Below are 22,601 nucleotides of genomic sequence, written 5' to 3' on the forward strand. Positions count from 1 at the left end.
TTTTCTTCCTTCTTTTTGTTTTTTGTTTTACGCAGCATCATATACATATTTATTCATTTTCTAGAACACAGTCTCTCTCACTCTTGTCCCATGACATGAAAGGGAAATTTCTTCAATGGTTCCATAACCTCTAATTCCAGTTAACATTAAGTTAATATTACAGGCTTTTCTCCTAGAAACTAAAGTGATTCCTTTATCTGGAAAGGATAATATTAGAAAAGATGGCAAAGAATTTTCCAGAACTCATAAACTATGTCAACCCATATATTTAAAACCTTCAGTGAAACCAAAGCATCATAAAAAACACAATGAACCTCCAAATACAATAGTGAAAGAGCAGAAAACCAAAGTCTAAGGAAAAAAAAAATCTTAAAAGCATCTAGAGAAAAAGGACTAATTGCCTTCAAAGAAACAGTAGACCCACTGACAGCTGACCTTTCATAGGCAACAATGGAAGTCAGAACCTTGGAATGATTTTTGTGTACTGCAAAGAACATAAACTGCTTCACTTGCCACATCTCCTCTTATTCTATTGTTTTCCTCTTTCACTTACAAAGGACTCCCGTGATGACTTTGGGACCACCAGGCAATCAAGGATAATCTCTCTGTCTCAAAATCCTTAACTTAATCACATCTGCAAAGTCTGTTTTGCCTTTTAAGGTAACATACACAGGTTCCACGGATCAGATAGGAACATCTGTGGTGGGCCATTATTCTGCCTACTACACTGCCAATCTAAAAATTGCTCTCACTCAGTGGCTCTTTTTCTCCCTAATTCCCAATGGAAGAAAGCAAATTAGTATTTCCAAGAAGCAGAAGAGGGGTTACTTTGCATAGTATCTCATTTAATCAACCATTGGTCTTAGACTTTGGTGAGGTAGACATTACCCAATATTAAAGATTCTGAGACTGAAGATAAGAGTAATTTGATTGAGGTCATCTAGCTTGTTAAACGTCTGATTCAAAATTTGGACCCTGATTACCAGACTGGTTTCCACTATACCCAAAACAGATGTTGCTTGACTTATAGAATTTCCGATCAGTCTGTCTCTGAGGAAACACTCAAACGTGTGGGGTATTCATTTATTTATTTGGTACCAGGAATTGAACCCAGGGGGTGGCTTTCCCATTGAGTCACATCCCTAGTCCTTTTTACTTTTTATTTTCAGACAAGCTCTAAGTTGCTCAGGGCCTCCCTAAATTGCTGAGACTGGCCTTGAATTTGTAATCCTCTTGTCTCAGCCTACCTACCGCTGGCCGGCTGGGCGCTAGAAATTCAGGCGGGAGCTACCTTCTCCATCTAATGTGTGGGGTTTTAAATTACAAAGAAAAAAATGCTTGGGGTGGTGGGTGGGGGTTCAAACTGGAGAGAGATCTTTGACTAAAATATTGGTGGCAAAAAGCTCTTAACTTTATTGATTCTGTGATCTCGGCTAAATCAGTTACGTTCCTTTGGGTCTCAGTTCTCGCATCTGTAAAACTGGCAGTTTTGATCTAACAGCACCTTTTCAGCTGTCCTTCGGCTTGGACATTCTATGAGTCTAAGAAAAAAAGCCCCTGGCCTCAGGATACTTCTACCTTGTGTAGGCTCTGAGATGAAGTTAGAATCATCTGAACTATGCCAGAGAAGACCAACTGCAGAGCTGAGGAGGAAAAAATACAGGCAAGTGGAGGCAGAGATGGGGGAGGAGAGTTGGAAGGAGCTGATGACTATGACTGATGGTAAGAGATGGAAACATAAAAAGTATGCAAATAACTCAAAATAACCACCAACGGGTATGTAGCGCTTACGATGCAAATAAAACTGCTGTTCTGAAGATGCAGGAATAGGCATTGTTTCTGGTCTCGAGGCGCTCACAGAATGCAGGGGACTGCTCTTTCTATTTAATCGTGGACATAAAACCCTCACCTCTAGAAGCCCTGGGTGTGAGAAATGCATGAAAATTTGAGAACGAAAATATTTTTGTAAATGTTTGTGTGCTACAGGCAACGTGAAAGGACAGTCTCTGGAAACAAACGGGACCCACTGGTATGCGGGATGCGCTAGCAGGACAAGGAAACTGTCCCCCAGCTGCTCCGCCCCCGGACTTAGCCCAGACACAAAAGAAACCGGGTCTCAGCTCTGAGGCGCAGCCTTCCCCCTCAGCCTCGAAGCTGCTGGGCTGCAGAGCCCCAGCCACCGGGCCCCCACCCCCGCCCCCGTCCCTCGGGCCTCGGAAGTGACGCAGCGCGCCCCGCCCCCGCCGCTAGATCCGCTGCTGCTGCCGCGGCGGGCGGACCTGCAGGAGGCGGCGGCGGCCGAGGCCGAGGGGAAGATGGCGGACGGTGTGGACCACATAGACATTTACGCGGATGTGGGCGAAGAGTTCAACCAGGTACGTGAGGCCTTGGGCCCCCGCCGCCGACGCGGGCGGCGCTGCGGCCTGGACGCCGACCGGGGCCCGCCGCGGGCCGCGAGCCGGCACGGCTGCAGACCTTGCGCCCTTGCCGCCTGTGGGCCGCGCCGCTCTAGCCCGGCGCGGCGCCCCTCGCCCTCCGTTCTACCGCGTCGTTTCGCGGGCTGCGGGGCCTGGAGCGCGGATGCGGGTCGCAGTGCAGCCGCCGCCGGCCCCTCCCTCGCCGCCGCCTCACACCCCATTGTTGGTGGCGGCCGGCGAGCGCTTCCCGCCGCGCTAGGCCCGGGCGGTGGGGCCGCGTGTGCGCGGAGGGGAGAACGGGCCGCCGCGCCCCCTCCCCCGCCGCGGCTTGAGAGGAAGCCCCGGCGGGGCGCGAGCCCGCCGCCGCCTCCTGCCCGGCCTTGCTGCCCGGGCTCCGATTCCTCCCGTCGCTCCATTTTGTCTGCCTGTCCGCGCACGGTCGCCTCATGGAAGGCCGCGTTCACAGCCCTTTGTATCCCGCGCGCCTAGTCCCCGGGGCTCCTGCTCGCGTTTGCGACAGGTTTCTGCGTGGCGCCTTCCTCCTCCTCGGCTCTCCCGGTGTGAAGGCGGCTTTGGGGGTGGGCACGTCTGCAACAAGTCCTCTGACTTTTGGACCCACAGATGTTATTTAAAAATCAGTACGCCCGCCTGCCTCATTAATCGAAAGCTTTGTAAGGGCCCTGTCGTTCTTGGCTTTTGACATGAAAATACCTGTGAAGATGAATGACTTGGGCCAAAAGGAAGACTCGGAAGCGCGGTGGTTGGATAGAACAAAAAGATGGTAGCTCATCAACAGATCAGAGTGATTGAAACGAAGAAAGAACGTCCGCCCGAAATTCTTACGGTGTATTTGAAAAATAAAGAGTTGTAGATATGACCCTATGTTTGAAAGCAAAGTGTTTCCCCTGAGGGCTCTGCTTAACGTTTTGAAAGTCTGGAGAAAGTGACAATGCAAGGTTTGCCCGTTTTCTCAGAGGCCACGGTTTGCCTAGAACTAGCTGCGGAGCTGAGATGTCTCCTGATGCGCATCCTTGTAAAAGCTGTCGTTACTGGTGTGACGTTTAAGCTCTTTACCTGCTGTTCGTATCTTTACCTCATTTTATGTAGTAACATTTAAAAACATCAAATTGTGCCTTACTGCACCACTTAAAAGCTTGTATTTTATTTTATTTTTTTTTTTAATTTTTATTTTCCAGGTCCGTTTGAGAAACAATACAATTCCGTTGTTTTTTGTGCTCCCCCCTTCCATTAAATCCCGTTTGTAATTAGGGGCTCAAGGTTTTTAAAAATACGGAAACTCAGAAATCCTTACTGTTGTACTTTTCAGGAGTGACTTTGTGCCTCTGGTTTAAATATTAAAAAAGCAATTCCCATAAGCTTTAAATATTTACAACTACTTGGTTAAAGACTATCGGATATGTTTAAGTGTAACCCATTGTAATAAAATGTTAAGCTTGAAAATCTTTTTGTGCTTGTATTCGAATACCTGATGCCTGAGTTGTGTCAAAATTGGAAAATTTCCTTGACTTGCTACATAGATTTTAATGGTTTTAAGGTTAAAGACCTCTAGGAAATTTCCTTTAATTTATCCAGTATTATCCTAAAGACGACCTTCACTTCAAGGAAAGGAATGATTAAGTGTTCTAGACTGTCGCATTAGCCTTTCTTACAAAAGTACAGTGCTTCACTTTTCAACGCACCCAATTTAGAAGTTTAGCTTTCTTTAGTACCTATTCTGTGGAATAGTTTTAGGCTTTTACATATTTAATTCGGAAGAGACGTTTACCATATTCAGATAAAACTGAATGAGTGATACTTTCTTATCCCTGTGCAGTAACTAGGGCTAAACAGAAGGTTAAAAAAAAGATTAAAATTGTGTGGACCCAATGAGGAACTACTTTATAGGTTTTTTAATGTAATTTTTCATTAATTTATACCTACAGCATTGTATCTAACACAGTTACATAATTTTACTAGTGAAATCTTTATATGTTTGAATAGATTAATGGGGAGATTAAATAGAGGCATTGTTTTTGTTGTTATTTTGCATGTGATTCACTTAAGTAATCTGCTTCCTGCACTAATTCCTGAACCAAAAATGTCTGCAAGAGGATTGCTGGTCTTTTTGAAGGTTACTATCATTCAACTATTTTTCTGAAATCTTATCAGGGTTAGAGGCAACCACAAAATTATTTAATCTGAACACTTATTGGCTGATGACCTTTTTCCTCCTAGCTACTATAGTAAACTGTGACTTGCATTTGAGTTGAGTAAAATATTTTACAGTATCATATCATTAGCCAGTCTTCCAAAGCTGCTGTGAATAGTTTTTAAATCTTTGTTTTCCAGTGTGAGCTACAGTTTTAGTTGGATTTGTATACTTTGAAATTCTGTGAGGTCGTGTATTTTCTATTTTCTACTATTTTAATTGGTCATGTTTTTGTTTTTTGTATTTTGGTATTTCACTCATTTCAAAAAGACATTCAACAGTCTTAGAAGGAACTAATTTGGAGATGGAGTGAGAACAAGTGAAACTATGTAGAATTCCTTTCTTAACCAAATTAATTTAAGAATAGAGAATTAAGGGGAGAAGACGGCAAGGAACTGGCTATTATTCATGGGTGTCCTTTAGTTCTTATATTGAAGGTTTTTGGATGCCATCAAATTGAGAAAAGTTGCTTTAATGGAAGGAGAATTTGAATCACTTCTGACCCTGTCTACATTACTTGCATTTAGAGTTGAGCAGAAAGCAGGTCTGTTCTAGTTTACTTTGAACTGGGATTTGTATTCCAGTGTAGTAACTAGCTTAGTATTTAGTAATTTCAGACTTTTTTTTGGGCTAAAGCTGAATAAAAATTTTAAATATTCAGTTGTTCAGAATAACATTTCTTGAGTACTTGTTATATGTGCCAACAAGGGTTACAAAGTTTAGATAGTCTCTACACTTATAGTCGGTGGAGTAAAATAATTACATAATTACAACAAAGACAGGTCCTATATTATAGGTATCACTCTTTTATGTATACACTGGTAGAATGTTCAGTTATGAGGGGGAATCAAGAAAAATTCTGTGAACTTTGAGAAACATTAAAACAGGTTGTATATCCCCTACCTGAAATGTTTTAGACCAGAAGTATTTCAGTTTGGAATTATTCAGATTTATCAGTTGATCATCACTAATCTGAAATTGGAAATGCTCCAGACTCTCAAACTTCTTGAGCCACATGTTGGTGCTCAAAAAGTTTTAATTTGGGGATTAGGGATATTCAACTTGTACTCTATGCCTTGATGTAGAATGTATTTTTCTTGTTTAGGGGATCAAAAGATCTTAATTTAGAATTTAATTTCTCATCTGTCAGACTGTGGGTCACTGATAGCAGTACTGATTTAGTAATCTGACCACCCAGCTTTAAGATAAAAGTATATAAACTTGGTGGCTGTAAAAAAATACTCATTTAGGAGTTAAGGGACCTATACATCCTCATAAGTCAACTTTTATTTCATGAATCATTTTGCTTTGCATTTAGTCATTATGTTTTTACTCTAGCCAATAATGGGAAATAAGTTTATTGAACGAGTTTCTGATAAATTTGCTTATGCTTAATAGAAAATGGTTTTAAGATAAGTCTACAATGTCCAGAATGGGGTAGGTTAGAGATTGATTCAGAAACATGGATAGAAATGTTTAGGGGAGTTAGTACTTTCCACTTCGGTTTTGTTATGAGCATAATTCAACTGTCTGTGAATTGCACCCTTTGTGGATTATATGGCATATTTTATGTCAAGTTGACTTCCTTACTATTCCTTACTTCCTTACTTTTCACAGGGATTACAAACTAATTTTAATGTCAGAACATAATCTGAAAGTGAGAGTTTTCTAAAAATAAAAAAATAAAAAAATTTTAAAAGACCCTCTTATAGATACCACATCCATGGATTCAACCAACCACAGATCTAAAATATTTTGGGTAAAATTTGCATCTGTCCTGAGTATGTACAGACATTTTTCTTGTCATTATTCCCTGAATAGTATGCTATTTACATATCATTTACATTTTATTATGTATGGGAAGTAACTTAGAGAAGATTTAAGATATGAGAGCATGTGTGTGGTTTATATGCAAATACTAGGCCATATATATGGGACTTGAGCATCTGCAAATTTTGATATTCCCAAATGGGTTTCAGGATTGGGATGGTATGCTGGAAATAATTGCCTGCTGATAATGGGGATGACTGTCCTTTGTTGCTGGATTTTGTGTGCAAGTAGTTCTCTTCCATGGGTAGAATACATTTTGTAACTCCTCTCCCTTTATAGTTCCCTAAATGGAAATGACTCTAAAAGTCCATTATATTTTTGTTTCATAGTAGAAGGTCTTTAAAACAAGTGGCCCTTCCTTTGTGTTATTGATAGTATTCTATAATGCACAAATGGTATTAACCATGATTTTAGGACCATCAAAACCATTGTTAGGCGCATCAGGGAGAATGAAGAATACTTTGATAGCTCTGTCCCAATAATGATATACAGTATATATAGAATATCTGTGATACTAAAATTTTATAGGGAGTAATTAGGGAAAAACTACTGAAATATAATTCTTCGAACAGAGGGAGAATAGGGCTAATGAAAAAAAAAGATTGTGAAAGCTTATTTTAAGGAAATTAGTCATTAGGATGTTAGTCATTTTTTTATCAATCTTATATTTGCTTTTTCTGACATGGCAACAGCAATTTTATATCATGTAGAATACAATCTTGAGTATAAAATCTTGAAGATCCCTTGTCTTTAGAATGATTATAGCGATTTAGATTGTTAGGGAATGAAAAAAATTATTTGGTGAAATTTTTAACAAGTCCTAAGTGCTGTTGCTTACTAGAAGTTGTATGTAATATGCCCCTTTACTAGTGATTAGCTAGCTCCCATGAAAAGTGGAAAAGATTGGGGAACTTTTGGTATTTAAAATAATTAGAGGGATTGTGTTGAAATTTTCTTGTATTTGAATGCCATTAAAATTAAAAGAGGGGCTGGGGAGATAGCTCAGTTGGTAAAAGTGCCTGCCTTGCAGGCACAGGGCCCTGGGTTCGATCCCCAGCACCGCCAAAAAATAAATAAATAAATAAATTAATTAATTAAAAAATTAAAAGAAATAATTGAAAAAACCATATAGAACCTTTTGACACTATTGAGTACTTATCTTTGACAAAGAGGAAACATTCTCAGTGTTTTCAGAACTTGCTTTCTTTATATATGACCAGTGATAAATGTTTTGCATAAATTTTAGAATGTGCATATTTTCTCACTTGATTGAGGTGGGAATAAAGTGGATGTGTTCTTTATTTTATAATGTGAAACATAGGTATGATAATAATGAAGCTGAAAATACTACTGATACTACAAAAAGAGTATTGCTTTGAATTGCGTTTTAGAGATGGTGGCAAATGTATTCAAAATCATTAATATTCTTTTACCAAGTTCAAATGTATACCATTGGGGTTAGGAGTACAGACTGTGGCCTTGGAACAGAGTGAAGCTAACTGGTCTGCATGGAGATTAAATCTCAGGACCATGGTCTCATTTAGAATCATACTTCAACCATTTGGAAACAGTCCAACTACCAGACAAAATGGCTGATCCTAAATATTGGTAGGATCATATCAATATGGAAAATTGGTTGATGTCAACATAGGAATTCATGGACTTAAAAAAATAATAAATAATTATAATGTACTAGGTTAGTGTAGCTGCAATTAATGCTGTAAATTACTGTCCACTTGTGTAAACTTTTTTTTAGATTTCCAGCTAATGAAAAAATACAATGTCTTTGTGTAAGTGTAAATTTAAATACTTTTTAGTCTTGTTATTAATAACACTTGCATTTTTTTTTTTTTTTTACTCTCCCTCAGACCATATATTGTGATTGGTCTCTGCTGAGGAGGATGGAAACACAACTCCTTTTGAATAATAAAAATAATTCTACTTGATGTACAGAACCGGATTGCAAGAGTTTAAAGTGCCCACTATCTCTTGTGGGAAGCTTTTTAGTATTTTAAGTGTATGGAACCACTGCTGCAACCATGCCACCTGAAGCTTCAGCTACACTGAAACTTCATTACAAAACTTACACTCCTTTTTTCTAGTTTTAACTGTCACTGCAATTTGACTATGTTACTTTAACAAAAATTCATTTCTTAGAGATTATTTTGGTATTGCTGTACAAACAATAAAATTAATGGCATTATTTAGTGACTTGTGGTCTTAGTTTCTGCCCAGTGCTAAAGATGGCTTTATTCCTTTAATATTTTGAATCCCTTATTAAATAAGTCTTAAACGCTGGCCCAGATTCTCCTCTGTAGTGAACTGGATAGCTCATTATTTATGAAGGTTACGTGAAGATGACATTAGAAATTTGAGATCCCTTGGGTTATATGTATGAATGGTAATTACTCTTGTAGTTTTTCTTTTTCTTTTTTTGTTTTTGTTTTTAAAGAAAACTTACTCAGACTCTTCTGAGTAAACAGAACAGTAGCAATGTTCCTTTGTGGTCCACAGTAATATCTTACTGTTCTGTTTACCGTCATGTTACAAATGCTTTCTCTAGGTCATTTATTCTTGTAATAGTCCCTAAAACTATTAGTTCTTCCTTATATGCCATTCATATGACAATTCCTTAATAAATTGTATAAATGAATAATACCTGAATGATGTCCCAATTCTTAGTTCTCATATGTCTTTTTACCTCAAATGTTCTATCTCATAAGAACAAAATAGCTCACATTGATTTTAAATACTTGGGATTGGAAAAGAAGGAAGATAAAAATGGAGAGTTTTCTCTGCTACAGGGTTAGTTAAGGTTGTGGCCAGTAATGGTTATTAAAGGCAATTAAAGTGGTGTTGCATGTTCTACTGAATCCTACATTACATTTTTCTTGTACTTATTTACAAATGAAGTCTTTTCTTCCATTTTTCTCTGGGTTGTATATCTATTTCTTTTTTGTTTTCCTTCTTCCTCACTTATCATTTAGGCATATGAAACCCACTAGCATTGCTTTAGTTCTGGTGATAATTGACAGCAGAGTTTTACTAGATCCTTACTCTAGTAAATATTTTTCTTTTGCTAATTTACTTGACTAGATAATAAAAAGTCAGGTAAGCACTAACTCTTTGTTGACTGACAATAAGGTACTAATTTGAATAGTTTTACCTGTATTTCATTGTTTTTTTTAGATCATTTATTATGGCATTTTAGATCATGTACCTACCCACATTTCTACATCAATTTCCTATAGCTCAACCGACTGTTCTTTTTCTAAAACTAGTAGCTTTCTGAGGATTGTGAAGTAAGATCTGAATGTTATAGAAAATTACAGTTATATTCTTCTGTGTTCAAATATTAAGAACTTAAAATGACTTTGGGTTTTGTTAAAGTGTTATGCCAAATATTCTTTTAAAACTTGTCTGCTTGTATTCATGTATTGTTACTTAAATAATTCATCCAAGGAAAGTTTTAGTTATAGTCGCCGTTCAAGAATACATCTGTTGCATAGAGTAAGAAAAGACTTGTGTTCAGATCTTTGGGACTTTATCTAGGTTCCATCTTTTTTTTTTTTTTTTTTTTGGGTCCTGGGAATTGAACCCAGGGCCCTGCGCTCCATCATATTTTTAAAATAAAAAAGTTGAGTGAATTTGTGTTCAAATCTATTTAGTATTCTGACCATTGTATAATCTGGAGCATTATTTCTGTACTCAGGAAGCGGAATATGGTGGGCATGATCAGATAGATTTATATGATGATGTCATCTCTCCATCTGCAAATAATGGAGATGCCCCAGAAGACCGGGATTACATGGATACTCTCCCCCCAACTGTTGGTGATGATGTGGGTAAAGGAGCAGCACCAAATGTTGTCTATACCTATACTGGAAAAAGAATTGCATTATATATTGGAAATCTAACATGGGTAAGTAAAGTTAACATATGAACTGAATTATTGGTAATTGTAAACTACTCTAGTAGTTTGTTTTTGTCCGGATCCTCCTCCCCACACTACTGCCCCCATAACAGGGATTGAACCCAGGGGTACTTAACCACTGTGCCCCATCCCCAACATTTTTCTTTTTAAATTTTGAGGCAGGGTCTCACTAAGTTGCTAAGACTGACTTTGCCTCAGCCTCCCAAGTTGCTGGGATTACAGGTGTGCACCACTATGCACATCTTGTTTAGAGTTTTAAAATAAAAATTTGAAGTTAATATATTTGTTTTTCTTTATGTTTGCTTATGCAATGAAAAGGTCAAAAACAAGTACCTTTAAAAAGTCACTGATTCTAATTCTTCCTAGTTTTGAATTTTGTGGTCCTTCATCTTATCTTGGGTGGACATACTAGTTAATTATAGTTAAATTGTTTTTTGTCTTTAATTATTTATTTTTGGTACCAGGGATTGAACCCATGGGCACTCAACCACTAAGCCACATCCCCAGCCCTATTTTGTATTTTATTTAGATACAGGATTTCATTGAATTGCTTAGTGCCTTGCTTTTGCTGAGGCTGGCTTTGAACTCAAGATCCTTCTGCCTTAGCCTCCCAAGCTTCTGGGATTACAGACACGTGCCACTGCACCTAGCTTTAATTATTCTTTGTTACTACTCCTACCTTACTTAGGGTGTTGCAGTTTTATTAAGAATAATGTTTAGATTGGGTCTCAAACCAGGATTCACAAATGTAGAAAGAGACATGATACCACTTGAGATTTTAAAATATTTTTAATTTCCCAATTCATATTACAGGCTTTTGATTTGAAATCTGAATATCCATTGTATCTATTTGTATTTTTAACTGGCATTAAACCTGAAATACAAAAGTAATCCTGTAGAATTTTCCCACTTAAGCTATTAAACTTGAAAGTTTAAAAATAATATATCTACAAGTCATAATGAAATAAGGCATTCTTCTCCTTCCTTATAAAAATAATTATTTTTAATAAAAATGTCTTTAATTTTTATTGAACAGCCTTTAAAACGAAGTGACTGATCTCTCACCACCCATTTTGCTAGTCTGAGCAATCTTTACAGTATTGAAAACAATAGCAGAGTAGTTATGAGAGTGTGGTTGCTAAGTAAGAATTTGAATCTTAGCTCCACTATCTTGATTTTGTGACTTTGGGCAAGCTTTTTACCCTCTCTGTTGCATCATATGTTTAAAAAAAAAGGTAATGATGGGACTTAACAGTGTTTAAATTTGTTCATTATCTTGTCTTCTCCCACTAGATTGTAAGCTCCGTGGTGCAGAAATTTTGTTGTGTTCACTCTTGTGTGTCTAGCCCTAGAATGGTGCTGGCATATAGAAGGTACATAGATACATAGAAGATATTCATACATGTTAGTTTCTTTTTTCCATTTTATATTTAAACACAAGATGAAATTTATTTCACAAAATATTTTCCTTTAAAGGGAGGAAGTGACAAGTGAGTTTGGTTTATTGAAAACTTAAAAGCATAATAGTTAAAAGCTGAAAGAGTTTAGGTTTCCAGATTGTTTTGTGGACCTGACTGGTTGTAATTAATTTCTGTGGCATATTAATTTTAACCTGTGTGTACCTTTAAAAACTAAATTCAAAGCAATAAAAATCGTGGATATGTCTTAGTAGTTAATAAGGGGAAAATGTCTTGCAGTGGACAACAGATGAAGACTTAACTGAAGCAGTTCATTCTTTGGGAGTAAATGATATTTTGGAGATAAAATTTTTTGAAAATCGGGCGAATGGCCAATCAAAGGGGTAAGTATTTTTTTTTCTTTTTCTAATTTAAGTTAGCTTTTGTTTTCAATGTATGTTAGTTTTCCTTAAGGTCAATGCTAATTACATGTGCTTAAGACACATGATTACATTGGAAGGAGGATTTTAGGCAAAGAAAGAGAAATGGGGTAAAGATGAATAACTGCAAAGTGATGTAAACTGGATATTTTGCTTCATTTTCTTAATACTAGACTGTACAAATGATATCAGATCTTTTTTATGGGAATATTGGAAAATACAGGCATCCAAAAGTAAGAAAACAAAATGCCATAATCTCACCAACTACAGATAATCACATTTTAGTGAATATACTTTCAGGTTTTAAAATTTACATGTTTTATAACATGTTTGATACAAAGAGTAGAACAAATGTTTAGCAATAAATATACATCTTACCTTTTTATTCTTAGTTATTTTGGTTGTTTCCACTTTTATGTATTAGAAATGTTGCAGCAAGCATTGTTTAGGGGAAGATTTTGGGTTTTGTTTTGTTTTTTTTTTTTTTTTGGATAAATTTTTAGATACAGAATACAAAGAATATGCTGGCTTTTTTTGTTGTTAAGTTCTCTAAAAAAAGTTGTTAGTTTATACTAAATTAAGAATATCTTCAAAATATGTAGTCTAATCACTTCTTATCTTTTTTTTTTTTTTTTTTTTGGTGGTACTGGGGATCAAACTCAGGGCCTTGTGCTTACAAGGCAAGCACTCTACCAGCTAAGCTATCTCCCCAGCCCACTTCTTACCATCTTTATCTCTGTTCCAAGCCACCATCATCTCTCTCTTGAACTTTTGCAGTATTTTCTAAACTGGTGTCCCTACTGTCACCCCATGTTCTACACTCCACAGAGTAGAAGTATTTTAGTTTTAATGTTAAACATTAATACTTGTCTGTTCAGAATCTGCAGATGACTTCTTGTCTCATAGTTATTACCGTGCTCTGTCTACAAAGTGCTCTGTGATCTTTTTCCCCACACGTTAGTCTTCTTATTGTTTTCCAAGTAAGTCCCTACATAAGATTACTCTTAGCTCTTTATTCTTCTTGATCTTCTTTTTCCCCCCAAATACCATATGGCTTACTCTAACTTCATCCTAGACTCAGACTTTTTAATAAGAATTACCTTTCCTGACCACCCTAGGCAAAATAGCAACCTTCTTAACCTATCTCTATTTCCTTTATTTTTTTTATCTACTATAAAACATTTTACATGTTTATTATCTTGTCTTTTCCTACTAGATTGTAAGCTCCATGAGAGCAGAAATTTTGTTTTGTTCACTGTTGTGTATCTACCCTAGAATGGTGCTGGCGTATAGAAAATGTGCTCAGTATGTAATCATTAAATTAATTCTTTTGCTTTTGTTTTTGATTTTTGGTGCTGGGGATTGAACGCAGGGTCTGGTACATGGTAAGCCCATACTTTACCATTGGGCTATACCCTCAGTCCCAGTTAAGTTGTTTTGTAAATGTCATGACCCAAGTTAATATTAGATTAAGCAACAGAATTCTTTTTGAGTAGAATAAGGGATCTAGTTAAGGACCATATTGAAAATTAGAAAAGGGCTCTAAGCTTCTAAAAGTCCTTACCCCCAATAATATAGCATATTCTATATTTGTACAAATTGATTATCATTCAGGGTTTTTAAAATTATTTTTATTGAAATATAATTTATGCAACATAAAATGTATCCCCATAAAGTGTATAATTCAGTGTTTTTTTTTTTTAAGTATATTTACAAAATTGAGCAGTCATGGCTACTATCTAATTTCAGAACATTTCATCACTCCCAAAGAAACCCTGTGCCTATTGGTAATCACTCCCTAATCCCTCTCTCCTTCTCTGCTAACAACCACTAATGTACTTAGTATATCTGGATTTGCCTGTCTTGGATATTTCATCTAAGTGAAATCATAAAATATGTAGTCTTGTGTGTCTAGCATTTTTCATTTATCATGATGTTTTCAAGATTTATCCATGTCATCAGCATTTCTTTTCATAGCTGAATAATATCCTGTTATATGGATGTAGTACTTTTTAAATTTTTTTTGTTTGTTTTTAATATGCTGGTACTGGGAATTGAGCCCAGGGGTGCTTTTACCATTGAGCTCCACCCTAACCCTTTTTCCTTTTTATTTTGGGACAGGGTCTTGCTAAGTTGTTTAAGGCCTCCGCCTCCCAAATCTCTGAGATTATGGTGTGCACCAGTGCGCCTGGTGATATAGCACTTAATAAAAAACAAAAACACAGCTATACTCCATTACCTGATGAGCATTTGGGTTGTTTCTGCTTTGGGCTCTTAAGGAAAACACCCCTATGAATATTCATGTACCAGTTTTGTGTAAATATATCTTTTCATTTCTGTTGGGTTTATGTCTAGAAGTGGAATTACTGGGTTATATGGCAACTCTATAATTATTTGAGGAGCCACTAGATTGATTGCCAAAGTGACTGCATCATTTTATATGCCCATCATCAATGCACAAGGATTCTAGTTTCTCTATATTCTCACTAGCACTTGTTAAACATTTTTTTTTATTATAGTCATACTAGTGAGTATAAAATGGTATTTTATATCATGGCTTGATTTGTACTTCCCTGGTGCATAATGATGTTGAGCATCTTTTCATGGCAGTGAAAAGTGAAACTAGCATAAATGCCTATGAACTGATGGTTGGATTTTTTTTAAAAAATGTGATATATTGGGCTGGGGCTATAGCTCAGTTGGTAGAGTGCTTGCCTTGCAAGCACAAGGCCCTGGGTTCAATCCCCGGCACCGCAAAAAAGAAAAGAAAAAAACTGATATATCTATAATGTATTATTAATCGTAAAAAAATGAAGTGCTGGTATATGCTCCAACATGGATGAACCTTGAAAATATTAAGAAGCTGGTCATAAAAGAATACAGGGGTCTGGGGTTGTGGCTTAGTGGTAGAAGCACGTGTGAGGCACTGGGTTCGATCCTCGGCACCACATAAAAATAAATAAAATAAAGGTATTGTGTCCATGTACAACTAAAAATACTGTAAATAAATAAATAAATAAAACGATACACATTGTAGAATGCCATTTGTATGAAATTTCAGAATAGGCAAGTCCACATAGACAGAAAATGGATTTGTGGTTCCCTAGGGTTGAGGGATGGGAGGAAATGAGAATGATGGCTAACAGGTATGGAGATTGATTTGGAGAGTGGTGAAAATGTTCTACAATTGACTATGGTGATGGTGATAAAAACTCTCAAATATATTAAAGCCACTGAAATGTACATTTTAAATGAGTGAATTCTATATTAAATAGGCATGAAAAAAAACTTGTATAACTTTAAGAAATATTCTCAGAATTGTTTTTTGGTTTTAGATAAAAGTAAGTTCAAACCACTTTATTTTTAATAATATGACCATTATTTATCCCCCTTCACTTTCTCCCTCTTTCCCTTTAAACACCTTTTAGATTTGCCCTTGTTGGTGTTGGATCTGAGGCATCGTCAAAAAAGTTAATGGATCTGTTGCCTAAGAGAGAACTTCATGGTCAGAATCCTGTTGTAACTCCCTGCAATAAACAGTTCCTGAGTCAATTTGAAATGCAGTCCAGGAAAAGTAAGCAAGCTCTCAGGCCTTTTCTTTCTAAAGACATACATTTTAACCAATGTTTACACCATTTGTTAGGTGTTACATTTAATTCTTTGGAGACTTGTTTTTATAAAGTCCATGTTTTGAATTGATTTAATCAGTTTATGACTGGATCCATACTGGACCCCTACATTTTTCTCTAGATGTCATGGACTCAATACTGTACAACAGTTCTTAGGGCTGCCATGCTTGTCCTATCATTCCTATGTTAGAAAAAGGAAAGCTGTATGAATATATGTTATGGTTGGTGAGAGACCACTGATTACCAGAAAATATTTATTTCTTTTTGGCACCAAGACCATTTTTCATCAAAGTGAATATAGAAAAGATTTGTCATTTACACAGTTAGCAAATGTTAACATTGGATGAGCATGTGATTAACAGAAATTCAAGTGGTTGTTTCTCTTTTAATGTTTTAGCACTTATCTGAAGAATACATTCCAAAATTTAAATGATCTGTGCTACTGAAATTAAGATTTCTGTTGAAGAATTTCAGTCTTGGCTGCTGCAGAGTACTGGTATTTTGAAAGTAACTCATATTTACTCGATGGAAATAACATTTAAACCTGGATATTTCAAGATTTCAAAAGAACTTAAAATAGATGTGAATGTTTTCCTAACCAATACTTCTCAAGTAACTTGCACAGGCCCAAGACATCTGCAGGCTAATATATAGTATATTATAAGTAAATTTTAAAATAGAATTATTTGTAATATAAGTGGTTACATTTCAGAGAAATGTATAATAAGTGCTACTTATGAGTATTTGGATGTTTGCAGCTACACAATCAGGACAGATGTCTGGGGAAGGTAAAGCTGGTCCTCCAGGAGGCAGTTCACGAGCAGCATTTCCACAAGGTGGTAGAGGACGGGGCCGTTTTCCAGGGGCTGTTCCTGGTGGGGACAGATTTCCTGGGCCAGCAGGACCAGGAGGGCCACCCCCACCTTTTCCAGGTAAAACTTCTATTAAATTACCATGGATAAAACGTATCTACCTTAATACCTCTTTTCCTTTTCTCTCTTTTTCAAGTAATGCATTATTAATGTGACTTACTCTCCTTGTTATGCTATTTTTGGAATCCAGGAAATTTGATCAAGCATCTTGTTAAAGGAACTCGGCCTTTGTTCCTGGAAACTAGGATTCCATGGCATATGGGGCACAGCATAGAGGAAATACCCATTTTTGGCCTAAAAGGTCTTTATTTTTCTCCAAACTTGCTTGACTTATATATAGAATATTTACATCCGTCTTATTTTCTTACCTCTTAAAAAATCCTTTCAAGACCATTTTTCCTTGTTTCACTTTCTAGCTTGGCATCAGAGTAGAATATAAGGTGGGTGATTTCACTGTTAGAAGTGTGTATACACTGAAAGATGGAAAATATCTCTAAGCACTGTTATCTTTTTAAAGCTTTTGTTTTAGTAATTTTTCTTAAGCATAAATTGAGCTAGTTATAAACGTAAGAATATCCTTCATCTTTGTAGTTATTAGTATAGTGTTTACAATATGGGTTTTATTTAAAAAGAAAGAATCTTGGTCTATAAGTTGTACTTTAAAAGTATAATGTCATATAAAGGTTAAAATACCCTTATTATTGAAATGTTTTTCTCTCTCTCCTTTATTCTATAGCTGGACAGACTCCACCACGTCCGCCCTTAGGTCCTCCAGGCCCACCTGGCCCACCAGGTCCTCCACCTCCTGGTCAGGTTCTGCCTCCTCCTCTAGCTGGGCCTCCTAATCGAGGAGATCGCCCTCCACCACCAGTTCTTTTTCCTGGACAACCTTTTGGTCAGCCTCCATTGGGTCCACTTCCTCCTGGGCCTCCACCTCCAGTTCCAGGTTATGGCCCCCCTCCTGGGCCACCACCTCCACAACAGGGACCACCTCCACCTCCAGGCCCCTTTCCACCTCGCCCACCTGGTCCACTTGGGCCACCCCTTACACTTGCTCCTCCTCCGCATCTTCCGGGACCACCTCCAGGTGCCCCGCCGCCAGCTCCACATGTGAATCCGGCTTTCTTTCCTCCACCAACTAACAGCGGCATGCCTACATCAGATAGTCGAGGTCCACCACCAACAGACCCATATGGCCGACCTCCACCATATGATAGGGGTGACTATGGCCCTCCTGGAAGGTAAGTTTGTATATAGCAGAGTATTTGATCAATAAAAGATAAGAACAGTGATTCTCTGAAATCTATTGTATTATAGAAAATGCAAATATATTATTTCTGTCCTCCAGAAAGATGAGGTTTCTAAGCTCCTACTTTGTTTCACCTGATACTGGCATAAGATAATTTTTCTTAGACTTGTGCTTTCTGTAGGAAAAATAGCATCTTCTATCTGGACAGTTAACTATTACCTCTCAGGCATATGTCAAAAACTGCTGTTATGAATTGGTTTACACTGTTATGACTGACTAGAAAAATCTGTTGAATGGCAATTTAAGGTATTTTTTTCCCTGTGTAGGGAAATGGATACTGCAAGAACACCATTGAGTGAAGCTGAGTTTGAAGAAATCATGAATAGAAATAGGGCAATCTCAAGCAGTGCTATTTCAAGAGCTGTGTCTGATGCCAGTGCTGGTTTGTATATTTCTCCCAGTATTTAGTATTTCTTATGTTATTAAGAATGATCCAGAAATTTAGGAGCAGTCTTGAAAATAGGTCATTTACCTGTAGTCTTTTTGTATTTTGATATCATTAGCTCTCATTTATTTTAAAAACATTGGAGGAAGCTGTATGTCAATAGTTTAGTGGAAAGACCCCCCAATTTTATTAGGTTTAGATTTAAATACTCACCTTCACAGTTAATGTTTCAGGGACCTTATGACAGCTCATTTGTTCTCATATTTGCAAAATAACTTATTTTACAGAGCTATAACAACAAATCATGTTGATTTCCTGAATGTGAAAACTTGTTGCAAATTTTGAAACACAAAAAGACATTATCATTTAAAAGCACACTGATTTTATAAAATGCTTTATCACTCTTATCCCCAAGTGCCTTGATGGCATTTTGAAAACAAAATTTGTTTTGATATCGTCTCTTTTCCTTTCCCCTACAGGTGATTATGGGAGTGCTATTGAGACATTGGTAACTGCAATTTCTTTAATTAAACAATCCAAAGTATCTGCTGATGATCGTTGCAAAGTTCTTATTAGCTCTTTGCAAGATTGCCTTCATGGAATTGAATCCAAGTCATATGGTTCTGGATCAAGGTAAAACTTTCCTGTCCCATGTCTTTATAAAACTGCTATTTAATAAGGAAAAAGTACTGTGTTTGGGCTTTAAAGTTGGACTTTGATTTTACTTATTGTTCACTCAGCTGCCAGAGTGAATTTTTTAACTATATCAAATGCCAGGTGTTTGCTTAAAATCCTTTAGAAAGTGTCTACTTAGAATAAATTTGTAATCATTGAAGCACTGTATGGCTCCTCTTTACTCTTAGAATAAAACTGTAAATATTGAGGCAATATATGGTGTAGTCTCTTTTTAGCCTTGTTTTGTATCTTTCCCCTTAGTCACTATTCTCTAGCCAAATTGGAATCCCTTCTCTCTACATCTAGTATTTGGCCCATCTTTTTGATTGCATACTTGGTATTTCTTTCGTTGGGAACTATCTTTATGTCTTTGGCTCTATATCCCTTCATGTCTCAACTTAATCTGATTTCTTCTCCCAGGTTAGTTCATCATACCATTCTATTTATTTCTTTCATTGTGCTTACTATAACCTTTTCTTGTTTATTATTAATTCCCCATTTTTTTCTGACTAGAACACATAATGAGGAAAAGGGCCTTAGTTATCCTGTTTGCTATAGTATGGTATTTCTCATGTCTGAAAACTGCCTGGAATAGAATAAATATATTTTGAATGAGGGAGTTATGAATGATTGATATTTTCCTTAATAGACAGTAGTTCCTTTTGAATTAGGTAATCCTGAAGTACTATATATTTTTTGAAAAGTTATCTGTCATTTGTGGACTTTATCTGGAGATAGTCTTCATTAAGTTAAGGGAAAGGAGTTTGTCTTTGGTGTGGTCTCCAAATTTATTATCTTTCTTTCTTTTTTTCTTTTCTTTTTTTTTTTTTTTTTCCCCTGACCCAGTGTAAGGATCTTTGTATCCAAACGGAATTTTCATAGCTAAAAGGCCATATCATGCATTGTCTTTGTTTTAATATAAAGACATCTTGATCAAGGAGCTTAGCACCTAATAATGTTTAGATCTAGCTGTTTGGTTCAGAAATAAATGATAAAAAAATATTCTTATTCAAACTAATAGGTGCTTGTTATTTGTTTTTTGACAGTATTGGGAATAGAACCAGGGGGCTCTACCACTGAACTATATCCTGTCCCTTATTCATTTGTTTTGCAGTAGGGCCTCTAATTAGGTTGCCCAGACTGGCCCTGAATTTGAGAATCCACCTGTGTCAGTCTCCCAATTAGCTGGGATTACAGATAACATACCAATGTACTCAGCCAACAATTATTTTGAACTTCGAAGTTCAAAAGGTCGTTTAGGCTTTATCCTCTGGTTAAATTGTCTGTGTTTTTTTTGTGGAATTTTTGTTGTTGTGTTTTTAAAGGCAGCTTATGAAGACATTTCAATTTATAATATACAGTGTGAATACTATACCAATTCTTTCTACTAGTCATAATTATTAGGCTTCTCTTCTGCCTTCCCTCCTTCAAATACGCACAGGAAAGTTTTTTAAGGAGGTATAGTGTTCCTGCTAAATCATATTTTGGTTATCTATAAATTTATAACAATTGATATTTATATACATTGATTTCTTGGCATCTGTGAGAGGTTGTGTCCAGACCCTGAAAATACCAGAATCTGCAGATGCTCGGGTTCCTTACATAAAATGGAATATTTGCATATAACCAACACTCATCCTCTCCTGTACTTTTTTTCCTCCCTCCGACCACTTACTCCTGTGTACTTTAAGTCATCCTTATCTTACTTATAATACACAATGCAATGTAAATGCTGTGTAAACAGTGGTGTTAATACTGTATTGTTTAGGAGATAGTGACAAGAAAAAGTCTATGTGTTCAATACAGCTGCAACTTTTTCCTTAGATATGGAGGACCAACTGTATAGGTTTAAGTAACATGTTCATAGCTGGTATTCTTTATGTATTTAAGCCCCACTGTATGTTAAGTGATTTTATGAATTTTTTTATCTAAATAATTAAGAGTTCCTTAGCTTGAAACACAAGTGCTTTGGTATTTTCTGTCCTTTGTTTGTTTATTCAGTAATAGCTATGTACTAGTTTAAACAGGTGTGATATATTCTGTAATTTTACTTCTCAATTTTTTGGTGAATATTTTTAAAAATTAAATTTTTGGTTCATGTTTAATCATGAGTCAATAGATAATTGACAGGTCAGTATAGTAAATCTAGACTATATTTACAAAGAATTTTTTGCCATAGAATTTTTTTAAACACCAAAATACAGTTGTCCCTCCCTTATTCACAAAGAATATTTTTCAAGACTCCAGTGGATGCCTGAAACTTCAGGTTGTACCGAACTCTCCTAACGTCTTTTCTGTTGTAATTAAGCACATATCAAACACTGCGTTTGTATCTTGCATCTTCAGATGGATGGAAAAACAAATTTCTTCTTCACAATTTCACAGATTCTTCCTATGGAACTTAGTAATCTCAGCATATTATTTTTCTTTCCTTATTAAGTCAGTAACTTTCGCCTTTTCACTTAACCATATTTGAATTGTTAACATCACTACTTTTGTACTTTTGGGCTATTATTAAATAAAATAAAGGTTACTTGAACACAGTGCTGCAATACCATGATAGTTGGTCTGATTATTGAGACAGCTACTAAATGACTATTGGGCAGGTAGTATATACAGTTTGCATGTTCTGCATAAAGGTATGATTCACATCCCAGTTAGGATGCAGCAGGACAGTATGAGATTTCATCACAGTATTTGGAATGGTGTGCAGTTTAAAACTTAAAAGTCATTTATTTTATATATTCGGACCATGGTTGACTGTGGGTAATGAAAACCACAGAAAGTGAAATCACATATAAGGAAGGGGGACAGCTGTACTATATTTTTCAGCTATCCATTTATGGAGAGCATTAATCCAGTAATTTCTTTTAGAAGACGTGAACGATCAAGAGAGAGGGACCATAGTAGATCACGAGAAAAGAGTCGGCGTCATAAATCCCGTAGTAGAGATCGCCATGACGATTATTATAGAGAGAGAAGCAGAGAACGAGAGAGACACCGGGATCGTGACCGAGACCGTGACCGAGAACGTGACCGAGAGCGAGAGTATCGTCATCGTTAGAAGGTGGGTATTCCTTGTTCCTGTTACATTTAGCATGTGTATTATTAACAGTCATTATAACTCTAAGGCTATTGTTTATACAGTATATATCTACATTTTAAATGGTCCAAGTACTTGTTCTGAATTTAAACTTCTGGAAACATCTGAGACAACAGGTAAGTGATCACAGGTAAAAATTTTGATCTTTTATCCTTGAATACGGTATTATTGTTAATCGCTTTTAGATTTCAGATTATTAATGGTATTAAAGCAAGAAAAATAATCAAGAGGACTCATTGTGTACTTCTAAAATCTAAAAATTGGGATTCTTGTAATCACATAGTTTGCATGTGGTTTAAAATACTAAAAATAGAAAATAACAGGGAGTTGTTTCAGATATAAATATTACATGCTTGGATTTTTAAAAAAAAGGTTTCTGTTCTTCTTTGAACTAACTTCAT

The 22,601-nt window shown here is 36.4% G+C and overlaps 1 protein-coding gene across 4 annotated transcripts in view; it reads left to right on the forward strand.

The window, feature by feature from the left end:
- The first annotated feature begins 2,232 nt into the window (after window positions 1-2,232).
- CPSF6 (cleavage and polyadenylation specific factor 6) overlaps window positions 2,233-22,601 on the forward strand; it is a 31,288-nt gene continuing 10,919 nt past the window's right edge. The window contains exons 1-10 of one of the 4 annotated variants that reach the window (XM_079142210.1): window positions 2,233-2,375; window positions 10,169-10,378; window positions 12,088-12,191; window positions 15,656-15,801; window positions 16,615-16,788; window positions 16,919-17,029; window positions 17,465-17,969; window positions 18,304-18,419; window positions 18,902-19,055; window positions 21,972-22,164. In XM_079142210.1, the coding sequence (XP_078998336.1) occupies window positions 2,316-2,375; window positions 10,169-10,378; window positions 12,088-12,191; window positions 15,656-15,801; window positions 16,615-16,788; window positions 16,919-17,029; window positions 17,465-17,969; window positions 18,304-18,419; window positions 18,902-19,055; window positions 21,972-22,161 (1,770 nt within the window). In that variant the 5' untranslated portion in view covers window positions 2,233-2,315 and the 3' untranslated portion in view covers window positions 22,162-22,164. The remainder of the gene's footprint in view (window positions 2,376-10,168; window positions 10,379-12,087; window positions 12,192-15,655; window positions 15,802-16,614; window positions 16,789-16,918; window positions 17,030-17,464; window positions 17,970-18,303; window positions 18,420-18,901; window positions 19,056-21,971; window positions 22,165-22,601) is intronic. The other 3 variants (XM_079142211.1, XM_079142212.1, XM_079142213.1) reach the window with 3 other exon arrangements.

Source organism: Sciurus vulgaris (genome assembly GCF_902686455.1).
Source record: "Sciurus vulgaris genome assembly, chromosome: 5".
Classification (NCBI taxonomy): Eukaryota; Metazoa; Chordata; class Mammalia; order Rodentia; family Sciuridae; genus Sciurus; species Sciurus vulgaris.